At 41.8% G+C, this 12,822-nt stretch overlaps 1 protein-coding gene across 1 annotated transcript in view; it reads right to left on the bottom strand.

The window, feature by feature from the left end:
- Positions 1–4,651: 4,651 nt before the first annotated feature.
- Positions 4,652–12,822, bottom strand: part of LOC137369634 (transcriptional activator GLI3-like) — a 471,074-nt gene continuing 462,903 nt past the window's right edge. The window contains exons 14-15 of the mRNA XM_068030965.1: positions 10,279–10,606; positions 4,652–7,062 (exon numbers count right to left, since the gene is read on the bottom strand). Coding sequence (XP_067887066.1) covers positions 4,694–7,062; positions 10,279–10,606 — 2,697 coding nt within the window. The 3' untranslated portion in view covers positions 4,652–4,693. The remainder of the gene's footprint in view (positions 7,063–10,278; positions 10,607–12,822) is intronic.

Genomic DNA, 12,822 nt, shown 5'->3' on the forward strand with positions numbered 1-12,822 from the left:
CAGCAGTGAGTGAGGACAGAGCTTGCTTTGCATCACAGGTGAGCTGGAATCCCTTGCATTCCCCTGTGATTGTGGCACCCTGCATCGTGGGGAATCCAGCTATTCAGAAGGCCCTGGCTCTGTTACAAAAGTGGATGAATTTGGCTACGCCTGACACCTCCCTGGTTAATGTTGCACAGATTCTCTGTGGCAGTCTGGAAGGTTCAGAAACCAAAGAAGTTGAGGTCTGTTGTCACTATTGCCATGGCCAGAGCAATGGAGCAAGTCTGCAAATTCTTGTGAAGTTGGTAGAGATACTCAATGACATCCTTGGAGAGACACAGCCATAGCATGCACAGCTCTTCAGAGGCATCCTTGTAGGAAAGCTGTGGCCTGTACATACATTATGGAGTGCTGCTCCTGATCTGTGGCTGCATTCTGTCATGCTGCCCAATTCTCCTAGCCTGGATTTGGTGCTGCTCCCATTCACAAGAACATAAGAAATAGGAGAGGGAGTAGACCAATTAGCCCTTCAAGCCTGCTCTGCCATTCAATAAGACCATGGCTCATCTGATTGTGGCCTTAACTCCTCATTCCTGCCTACTCCCCCATAACCCTTTACTCCCTTGTAGATCAAAAATCTGACCAGCTCAGCCTTGAATATATTCAGTGACCCAGCCTCCACTGCTCTCTGTGGTAGAGAATTCCAAAGATTAACAACCCTCAGAGAAGAAATTCCTCATCTCCATCTTAAATGGGAGACCCCTTATTTTGAAACTGTGTCCCCTAGTTCTAGATTTCCCCATGAGGGTAAACATCCTCTCAGCATCTATCCTGTCAAGCCCCCTCAGAATCTTATATGTTCCATTCTTCTAAAATCCAATGAGTATAGGCCTAACCTTTCTTCATAAGGCACCCCTTCATCCCAGGAATCAACCTAGTTAACCTTCTGAACTACCTCCAAGTATATCCCTCTTTAAATAAGGAGACCAAAGCTGTACACATTACTCTAGGTGTGGTCTCACCAATGCCCTATACAGTTGTAGCAAGATTTCCCTACTTTTATACACCATCTCACTCACAATAAATGCCAACATTTCATTTGCCTTCCTAATTACTTGCTATACCTAGAGTCATAGACTTTATGACTCTAGGTATAGAGAGAGATACAGCACTGAAACAGGCCCTTCGGCCCACCGAGCCTGTGCCAACCAACAACCACCCATTTATACTAATCCTTCGTTAATCCTATATTCCCTATCACATCCCCACCATTCTCTTACCACCTACCTACCTACACTAGGGGCAATTTACAATGGCCAATTTATCTGTCAACCTGCAAGTCTTTGGCTGTGGGAGGAAACCAGAGCACCCGGCAGAAACCCATGCGGTCACAGGGAGAACTTGCAAACTCTGCACAGGCAGAGAACCGAACCCGGGTCGCTGGAGCTACGAGGCTGTGGTGCTAACCACTGCACCACTGTGCCGCCCCATGCATGCTAACTTTTTGTGATTCATGTACGAGGACACCTAGATCCCTCTGTACCGTAGCATTCTGCAGCCTCGCTCCATTTAAATAATATTGTGCTTTTCTAATCTTCCCAAAATGGACAACCTCGCCTTTTCCGACCTTATACTCCATTTGCCAAATTTTTGCTAACTCACAACTTATTTATATCCCTTTGAAGACTCTTTAAATGTGTCCTCCTCACAACTTGCTTTCTGACTGATCTTTGTATTGTCAGCAAATCTGGCTACAACACATTCAGCCCCTTCATCTAAGTCATTAATATAGATTGTAAATAGTTGACGCCCCAGCACTGACCCCTGTGGCACTCCAATACAAAGCTTTTCAACCTGAAAATTCCCCATTAATCCCGACTCTCTGGGGAGAATTTTATTTCTCCCCTGCGGTGGGTTTGGAGGCAGGGAGCGCGTATAATTGGGTGGGATGGTGGGCGGTGGGGGGGAAGGGGAACCCTGCCACCTTCCCACCTCTGCTGAAAATAACTCCGGCATCTCATTACACTATTCCGCTAACTATACTATCCCTTACTACAACTACATTACCTTTTACTCTCTCTACTTGAATGGTCCCCTGCACCATGGTGCTGTGGTCAGTTTGTTCACCCTTCCTGCAGTTCCTGCTCTTGTCCACACAAACTGCAAGAACAATGAATCTGTTGGACAAGTGCAAAGGCTGAGACTCCTCCATTGCTACCTTCTGGATCCCCATAATTGGCTCACTCATAGTCACACTCCCTTGTCCCTGATCATGGACCAAATCTGAAGTTCTTAGCCTAAAGGGTGTGACTGCATCCCGGAACAAAGTGTCCAGGTAACTTTCTCCCTCCCTGATGCATTGCAGTGTCTGAAGCTCGGACTCCAGCTCATCAACTCTGAGCCGAAGTTTCCCGAGCTGCAGACACTTACTGCAGATGCAGTTACAGTGGATCACACTGGTGTCCACCAGCTCCCACATGCTACAGCTGCAACACATCACCTGCCCTGCCATCTTTATTATGTTTTATTTAACTAATTAGGTTTCAAGCCCTCCATTATGATGGTATAGAATAGTTTGCCCACGGTGAAAGCCATCCCTTGGCCAGAGTCAGTCTGAGTGTGGGCATGGGGATAGTGATGGGTCCCAAAAGAATTTTCTGGGAAGAAAGGAAAGCATTACAATAAAAGGAAGAGCAGGTATCAGTGCTTTAAAAAACACAGGAAAGCATTATAAAAATTCCCAGAAGTCTATAATCAATAACGTTGGTGCCCTCTTCAACTCACCAACTGCTCACTTATGCTCTGAAGATCTGGTGGAGCTGTTAGACCCTTTGTTTTTGGATGACAATTTATAGGAATGGCATAAACCCAGGAAACTTGCATGTACTGGAACAATGCCGCTATGCAAATGAACCTCGAAAGGCTTTGATTGGCGTAAGATCTGCACCATTAAAAAGATACGGGAAATTTGCATTTAGTACAATAATGTCACACAAGTGATGTAATGCATTAACATGCTAATTTCCTCAATGTTTTCTGTGCAATAATGGTGTAACAACAGCATAAATGCTGAAGACAATGGAGAAAATTAAGGGCATCTGCTCATTTAAGAAAGAACTTTCATTTATGATTTGTGTTTCACATCTTTAGATCATCCCAAAGCCCTTTACAACTAATGAAGCGTGGTATTAGGCTAATTATGCAGATTTGTTTTAATCTAATCTAATCTGACAGTCATTATTGCACACCAGCCCATCAAAATATGTAAATTAAAATCTTTAATGTCAAAATGCAGAACAGGGAGAATATCACCAAGCACTTCTGTACTTTAAGTGTGGAGCCCCAGTTAAAAAATGCAGTTTACAAAAAAAAGCACTAACAAAAGTTAAGAATGAGAAGTTTATTAAAATTGTACAAATAGTTGTTTCTCAGTTGCACAACAGCTAAGTGGTTCTCAAAGCAAAAGTACAATGGACATCGCTGCAGAGTGTTCGGTCTGAGTAAAAGTCGCATGAATTCTCGGCAGTGTTCAAAATGCCAACACGATCACTGAAATTCATCATGGCAGTTCTAATTCTACATGTAGATATTTACATTAAGATGATTACACTTTATCAATGTTCGCACCAAAAAAGACTAAAAAATATTGAAGGTACTGTGTGTATTTTACAAGATGCGCTATGATAGTAAAGGTCTAAAACAGAGAATCAATAAGCTTTAGTACAGAAGCTCTAAACTGTCTGTGTGACACCTCAAACAGGAAATACTAAACAATAGAGTGCTAATTGCTTAAACATCAAGTTTAGCTATCAAGTCAGAGTTTTGGCAGTATCGTTGGTCCCTATGTGTAAAACTGACACAAAAAATAAGGCACATACCTTATAAACATTCAGCAAATAACATGCTGCTTTTCATGAAGGACAACTAATACGTTCTAGTTTTCTCAACTAATTTAGAAATGATCACAGCTACTTTAGATTGCATACAGTACTATAGAGCCAAACAAACTCTAAAATAAATGTTCTAAAACTAGTACCTGCCTCTGTATGGCTTTCCTGACAGAAATGAAACAAAAAACATTACAAATAAAACAAGTTAAAACAGTAAAATTGTTCGACTCCACATCATCAATGAAAGACACTCAAGCATTCTGGCTACAAAGCCTTCACATCACCTTAAAGACATATGTAGGTCAACAGACTATTAATATCAACTAAAAGACCTACCTGAGTCAAAGACTTTTCTTGGCTTCAATTAAGAAACTGGTCATATTAGTCAATAGTTTCACAAGAACAGCCAATGATAAAAAACCTAGCACAAGGTAAAACACCACTTGTGAAAATATTGACGTCTGACAAAATGCACAAGACTTGTGGTCATTACAATAACTACAGTGCTTACATTTGGCCTTATTTAGTGTTCTAAACATGCATATTAAACACTTAACTCAGCTCTTTTTTCAGTAAACAGAGTTTTAAAAAAAACACAATTGCTAACTTAAAACACTGATGCTGTTCAATTTCAAAATATCACTGCAGTGGAAGAAAAATTCTCCCAAGCATGGTGTGTGGGAACACCTAAATTTAGACATCTTTATCCCATAACAGGGATGTAATGGAATGCATCCCTTAACTGGGATGAAATAGTTTAAGAAGTACATTGGTGGCTAAAGAAAGAAAAGACCCTGTCCATATACTTGTTTTTCAGATCTTTATGGCATAACTGTTAGGAATTTGCTTTCTTCTGCAAGCGAAGTCAGCAAAGAGTTCATGTCGCCAATGGCCATATTTGTAGTGCTCACAGGCATGCTATGGAATATGAGAGAGGTGCGTGGGGTATTGAGGCGGGAAGAAGTCTGGGAGAGGTTTTGCAGAATGCTTGGACTCAGGGCTCCTGAAATGAAGCTGCCATGGTCTCCATCATCTAGGATTGCATCAAAATCAATCTGTACAGTATCTAGGCTATTGCTGTCAACAGTGCTAGTCACTTGATTTGAACCTGGAGAAAGCAGCTCAGAAGACTTGGAATGGCCAGCTTGCTGCAGTGTCCAGTCAGTCTCTTGACCAGTGAATAAGACAGTTTTCATGGCTTGTTGTTTGAAGTTCGAGTTTTGGTTATAACCTTGACTGTTATAATGTTGCAAATTGGAGCAGGAACTACGCAGGGCCTGGAGTTCATCTTGTGTCTCTGTCTTAATACAAGTCATCCTGTACATTTGGTTACTATTATCTACATTGCTATGCTGGTGTGACACACGATTCATCAGTAGACTTGGCTGCTTATTGGCATTATGAGTTACATATATTTGATGAGCTTTTGCTGTATTTGACCCGAACTGTAGATTTCCTGCATTATGAGAAATTTGTTGGGAACCTTGACGCCCTACAAATACAGCAGCTTGAGGCTGCTGATTACCTGATGCAGTAATACCTGAACCCCTGATGTTTGCTTGAACAGATCTATTTATACCACGGAAATGTAATCCTTCCATCATATGCTGACTGTCAGCTTGCTGACACTGAATGAAATTCTGCACCATCATGTTTCTGTTTTGCATCCCACTGGTCGTCTTCGTGGTTTGATGACCTGTTGGCATTGAAGAAAGTGTGGATCCATCTTGGCTGTTAACAGTTTGTGAACTATTCAACTCCACTTGGTTTGGTAAGTTTGCAGCATAAGGGAACTCCATGACAGTTGAAATAAACATCTGTTTGTTTAGGTTTCGGTTAGGCTGCTGTTCTTTGCTTGTTTGGGGGTTCAAAGAATTACCTGTAATCATCATGTTCTGTTGAACACTATATGGAGCCACTTCCATGCATTGTTGATAACCATTTGGCTGACCTGCAAATACATTCTGTTGAACCACTGGCAAGTTTTGTTGAGGATTCGTTGTGTTAAATAGTCCAAGTGCCCGACTTTGCTGCACTGAACCCACAGCTCGCTGCCCGTACTTATGTTTTTGAGGTGACATGTCAACACTTCCTGAGCTTACTTCATTCCATTGGATTGGCAGATCATCCTTATTAGTTTCAGAGTTTATCTGCGGGCTGTGGTACTCCTGGCTCGCTGAATGAGACTGATCAAAAGCATGCATAGTTCCTATATCGTGCTGTATTTCATTGGATGGCATGTTTGGCAAATGGTCATATATGTCTTGACTTGACATGTTTACTTCACTCTGCAAGAGATTGCTTACTTTATTATTTTGTGAGCTTATGTACTGAACTACATCATCTGGCAAGATATCCTCATCAATATGGCCATATGTCTCCATAGCCATGGCCTCCAGGATAACATTTTCACTGATACTAGGAGGGCAAGGCGAGTATGTATTCCGATGTAGATTTCCATCAGAGCGAGTGTAATTCTGAAGACTGAGATTACATTGTTCCATTGAAGGAGGTACAGGGAGAGGATTAACATTGTTAAGACTGTTAAAACGATGTACCCGGGGTAAAGAGAAAGGATCCATCACAGTTCTCACTGGATCACTTGCTCTTCTTATTCCATGGCCTGGTACATCGTGAGGCAACAGAGGCCTCCTGCCATATCCACTGGGCCCCCCGTCGCTGCATCTTCGAGAAAAATTTACTTGAGGCAAGGGAAATACTCGAGTGTCTCTGTAGTCACCTAACAGAGACATCCTTGTCTTCAAGCTCATCCGCTCCATATTTGGCAATGGAGTTGGTGGTGGCCCACCCGTGGCTGCAGCATATTTGGCTTTCAGCCGATAATGCTGTGCTGGAGTAAGGCTCAGTAGCCCAGGTAGCCCACCACATTGGCTGGTGTCACTTGATCTCCTGGAGGCATCCGTTGAGATGGGATCATAGGAATCAGTAACACTCAAGTTGTTTGGTCGGCTTTCAGCCTGGGAGACCTCACTGGACCTTCTACTTGAAAGATATGGTGAAATGCCAGAAGACCTGCGGCTGCTCATATAAGCGGAGCTAATGGTACTGGTTGTGCTGTCACGTCTCTCATTCAGTTTCTTTAACATTGTGACTTCTGCATTTGAAAGTTCGTTTCTGTTTGGCAGGATAGTCATGGACCCTCCAACACTAGAGCTATCCAGCTGGGAGCCTGTGTTTAAATGTAAGATTTTAATTAGCAATTATAACTTCAAACAATTCTACTGTTAATTCATGTTTAACTGGGAGAAGTTCAATGCACTGTTAGAAGGATGATGAGCTTAAAAAGGCAATGCTTAAAGAATGTTCAAATCCAGACCTACACAAGAGAAGTGAACCAGAATGAGAAGTGGTTAGATGAAAAATTAACTTCTTCCCCCAAATGGTACTAAAACAAATTTATATTTAGAGTAATGATTTGAGTACTTTCAGCACAGAGATGTACCAGCACTTTCCTGTCATTCAATGGGTTTTTCCTAAATTACTCAGTATTCCCCTTCATAATGCAGCTTTTAAAATCTATATTAATATCTGGAATGCTTTGCAAGTGTTCTCCATTTGTCAATGAGCCTAAAACAATGTGCCTAATATCAATGCAGCATGACAGTGTGCAGCACATCAAGGTAATATAAAGATGGCCAACGAAAAAGACAATTCTCAATGTAATACTATTCAATGCTCCAAAGGGACATATAAGATTTTGGAGAAGAGGCTTTTGGGATTGTTCCTACTCCTGGAGGGCTATATTTACTGAAGTGGGAATTTTATCTAGTGCAATGTCAACTCGTGCAACAGGCCACTAAGACCTCATGCTGGGAGTGGAATTTTGCAACCTTGTTACCATAATTCTTTCACAAACTTGAAAGACCCAGAACACAAAAGAGCTATTGAGAACTGAGATTTAGAAATCTCTGGCATAAGTGAAAAAACATGGAAAAATACACCATCACCATGGAGATTTCCTGTTTGTATTATGGATCCAAATTATTTCTATGGGAAGATGGAATCTTAGCCTGGTATGAAAATTCTCCCCAGAAATGAAAACACACTTTTTCAACACAGATATTGCAATGGCACAGTTCTAAAGCATGTACATGGACAGAGGGACCTTGGGGTTCACGTGCATAGATCTTTAAAGGTGGCAGGACATACTGAGGGATTCGTTAACAAAGCATATGGGATCTTGGGCTTCATAAATAGAGATATTGAGTACAAAAGCAGGGAGGTTATGTTGAACCTTTATAAAGCTTTGGTTAGGCCACAACTAGAGTATTGTGTCCAGTTCTGGTCACCACACTTTAGGAAGGATTTGATGGTCCTTAAGAGGGTGCCGAAGAGATTTACCAGAATGGTTCCAGGGATGACGGATTATAGCTACAAGATTAGGTTGGAGAAGCTGGGGTTGTTCTCCTTGGAGCAAAGGAGATTGAGGGGAGATTTGATAGAGGTGTACAAGGTTATGACAGGTTTGGATAGGGGAGAAAAGAAAATCTGTTCCCATTAGCCTATGGTACAAGGACGGGGAGACTCAGATTTAAGGTTTTGGGCAAGAGATGCAGGGGGGATGTGAGGAAGAACTTTTTTTATGCAGTGAGTGGTAATGACCTGGAACTCGTTGCCCACGAGGGTGGTGGAAGCAGAAATGATGAATGATTTCAAAAGGAAATTGGATGGGTGATTGAGGGAAATAACCTTGCAGGGCTACAGGGATACAGTCAGGGAATGGGTGGATTGTTCTGCAGAGAGCTGACATAGATTCGATGGGCCAAATAGCCTCCTTCTGTGCTGTTATGACTCTATGTAATTTAGAATATTTTATTACGCTTTTCTCTACTACTGGCATCAGGTGGCAGGACCGTATCTCCAACACAGAAGTCCTCGAGGCGGCCAACATCCCCAGCTTATACACACTACTGAGTCAGCGGCGCTTGAGATGGCTTGGCCATGTGAGCCGCATGGAAGATGGCAGGATCCCCAAAGACACATTGTACAGCGAGCTCGCCACTGGTATAAGACCCATCGGCCGTCCATGTCTCCGCTTTAAAGACGTCTGCAAACGCGACAAGAAATCCTGTGACATTGATCACAAGTCATGGGAGTCAGTTGCCAGCGTTCGTCAGAGCTGGCGGACAGCCATAAAGGCGGGGATAAAATGTGGCGAGTCGAAGAGACTTAGCAGTTGGCAGGAAAAAAGAGAGAGGCGCAAGGGAAGAGCCAACTGTGTAACAGCCCCGACAATCAAATTTTTCTGCAGCACCTGTGGAAGAGCCTGTCACTCTAGAATTGGCCTTTATAGCCACTCCAGGCGCTGCTCCACACACCACTGAGCACCTCCAGGCATTGTCTCTCGAGATAAGGAGGCCAAAGACTCTCTACTACTCTAATTTATAAACTAATTATGTGGCAGAAAAGCTTTACAATTGCCACAAGCTGCACAAGTAATGGGCAGAAATCATAGGAAGTATCTGCCTGGGTGCTTTAGCTGTGCAACCATTTTTTGCTGACAAAAAGTGAATTTCTTTAAATCACCTGTAAAAACACATGGTACAATTATAATAGGCAAGATATCCATAAACCACTTTGAAGGGCTTTTTGGGAGAAATTTTGTGTGCATGTGGTAGAGGGATGTTGGTACCTTGATATGGCATGATAAACATCCAATGTTAACACCAAACACTCCCATGTCAGGTAAAGCACCATCAAGTGCACCGTAAGGATACCCCTGCTCTGCCCCTTTATTGCACCTCAGTCCCAATTTCAAAACAGTGCTCAATTAACACAAGTGTCACGTTTTTCTAATTCATACACCAGCCTTCCTGTTGGCCAACGTGTCAGATTGCTAATTGGGGGGGGATAGCTTGTGCAACGGGCCCCATCACCTTCAGAAAACTTCATGTAGCACTCTTATGGGCAGCAAAGTTAGAAGACATTCACATTGCCATTCTGGGTTGGAATTGAACGCAGGGCTCCTTTTTTCCTTGAAGCTACAACAGCAATTATTCTGAAAGTAAACTAAAAATACAATGGCCCATTAATTTGTCTTCAGTCTACAGAATTTTAACACTGATGTATTTCTGCACACAGGGTGCAATGTTCAGTTCTAGCATCCCTTTATTATTGCTACTCCTAGCTTTTTAAAAAGTGAGATATGGAAATCAACCAAATCTGTAATTATTTCCAGTATTAATCAAGGAGCACTGGTCATTCCAGCCAATCAGCCAGTTGTTTTAAGAATTGACTGGTTCAGTATCTTTTCCTCCACTGCCTCTAGCCATTTTAACACTAAACTAATATTTTGTAATAGTCTGTAGGCCTGATACCGCTCTCATCTCTGCGCTTTTAAGGAATAATTCAATGTATCAGTACAAAGCTGTAGCATCTTCCTTACCACTTCCTAGAAGAGGAGGCAAAGTTGTGTTTTTGGTAGCTGGCACAGTGTTGACTCTGGGAAGAAGTCCATTGACTTGTTTCAACCTCTCCACCTTTAGCTGCTCCATCCACCTGGTCCCTGTCAAATTCCTTCTGGCCTGCAGGCCTAATGCTGTAGTTGCTGTGGAAACTGTAGAGTCCATGATTGGTGCCTCATCAATGGCACTGAGATCTCCCACACTGCCTCCGCTATTCAGATTAAGCTCGATCCCACTGTTGGAGTGGTTGCTGAAGGGGGACGGTTCACTGCTGCATGAAGACTGACCACCAGGGCTTGGCTGAGATGTCTGTGGGAAGGAGAAAGGAACAGCTGAGTTGCTTTGGCTTTGTATGTATTAAGGGGTCCAATGGTTTAGTAAAGGTAACACAAAGTTAAACAGATTATAGTGTTCATATGAAATTGACTTTTAAAATTTATGCTCGCCTATGAATAATAATGGTCTGACCTTTTCTAAATGAAGTTGGTAAGTTTTGCACAACCTGATGTAAGGCAAGAATGTAGCATAATTTGAGTAACTAGCCAAAATACTTTGAAAGTTATGCATGCATACAAATCCATTATAACAAAATGGCACCAAACTATTACACATGGGCAGATTGCACTGTTTGACTTGGTTCTTGATAGTCAAGCAGAGTATCTGAGTGAACAAAACATAGGGAATTATATGGGAAATAGCGACCACAATGTATTTAGCTTCAGTCTAAGAATGGAAAAGAAAAGCAAAATATAGCAAGATAAAAAGGCACCTTGTCCAGATTAAACGGATGGAAAATTGGCAAATTGTGATGTAGAGCACCAACTGGAAGATTTAAATAGAAGATGGAAAGGCTACAAGTTTAAGTATATTTCAGTTAGGATAAAGTGAGTGTATTGACAGCTGGAGTTCTATGGAGATTAAAGCAAATTTGAAATTTAAAAAACTTGGCACTTAGGGCAGATGATTTAAAAAAAAATAAGTCAGGGCAAATATAAAGAATGAGGAAGTTGCAAAATGAGAGATTCGAAAGGTGAAGAAGGAGTATGAGAGAGAATTAGCAAAATAAAATTACAATATTCTTCACATATGTCCAGGCATTCTGTTTTCAATCATCTGCCTTGAAGTGTTCAGTGATTTTTTTTAAAACTCACCATTTTTTACATTTGTCCCAATTTTCCTTTCCTATGGCATATCGGTAATGAGAGAAGAGAAGAGAACAGGCTCAGTCGTGATAGGGCCACGAAGAGATGAAGGAGGGGCACTTGTGGTGGAGATTTTTCAACATAGGAGGTGGACATTGGAATTGTAAGGTGTAGAACAGCTAGTGGAAATAATTCTTCATTACCCTGTCTGGCCTATATCTGACTCCAATCCCACCTCAAAGTGGTTGACTCTTAATTGCCCTCTCAGTGTTCAAGAAGCCCCACCACTTTCTCAGGGCAACAAATGCCAGCCTTGCTTGGACCCCCACATTCCAGAAATGAATTTTTAAAAATCAATGGAACAATTCAACTGCTCAATAACAGTCTAATTTGAGTAACAAGATAATGTCAAAAAGTTCAAATAATCAGAGAAAGATACAGGCAGTAAAATTTCCTCACCTTATTACCCACTGTCCTTAGGAAGACAGAACAAGAAATGAGACAGCACCAGACAGTAAGGTCAGCAAGTTAGTGAAAGTAAGAAAGAGAGTAACAGTTACTTTCAGTTAGTAGCGATTAATTGCAGGGCAGGGTTAATTAAAATAAGGGATCAGTAAATTTCACTAGCAATCAAATAAATACAGATTTGATCAAATGCTTTCATTGACTCTAAAAATACTGTGTTCCTTAACACCATTTTAATAGCTTGCACAGCACATTACATTTCACATTTATATTAAAGTTCAATAATGTATGCCCTGATTTTCACCTAATGCACTGTAAGAAAGGGATGTGTTGGCTCGGATGCCCAATTCACATTCTGCCCAATTTTACACTCCACTGACTTCAATGTGTGTTAGGTTAAAATTGGAGCTATAATGTATGATATGGATGGAATGTCATGGTAACTAATGGCAGATTCTTTCTTGATTGAGCCTGCTTAAGTTATTAATCATCTTGTGAGAATGTTATCACATGTTCTGGGCAATGGAAGGAATTGCATTCAGATCATACCTCATCATGTTTACTGAGTAAGGGAGTGCAGGTTCGAGATAGAGCAACAACACTGTCACTAATCATCTCAAACTTTAAAAAAAATACATTATCACGAAAAACAGTTTGTCGACCATATATTTCTTGTTCATCAAACCCCAAGGGTAGGATTTTCCTTCCGGGGTGGGAAACGGATCTCAGGACTGTTTCTGGGTCCCGAACCTGTCCCCAGCGGAAACAGTCACCGACCCCAATTTTGATGCGGCGCCCCCTTAATTGGCTTGGAGATGGGTTTGACAGCCAATTAGCGGCCACAGGGGCGGGGATAGAGGCGGGACTGAAAGAGAGTGGGCCCAATTTAAACACACAGTAGCAGCCATTATTGTGGCT

This window comes from Heterodontus francisci, chromosome 5 (assembly GCF_036365525.1).
Source record: "Heterodontus francisci isolate sHetFra1 chromosome 5, sHetFra1.hap1, whole genome shotgun sequence".
NCBI lineage: Eukaryota > Metazoa > Chordata > Chondrichthyes > Heterodontiformes > Heterodontidae > Heterodontus > Heterodontus francisci.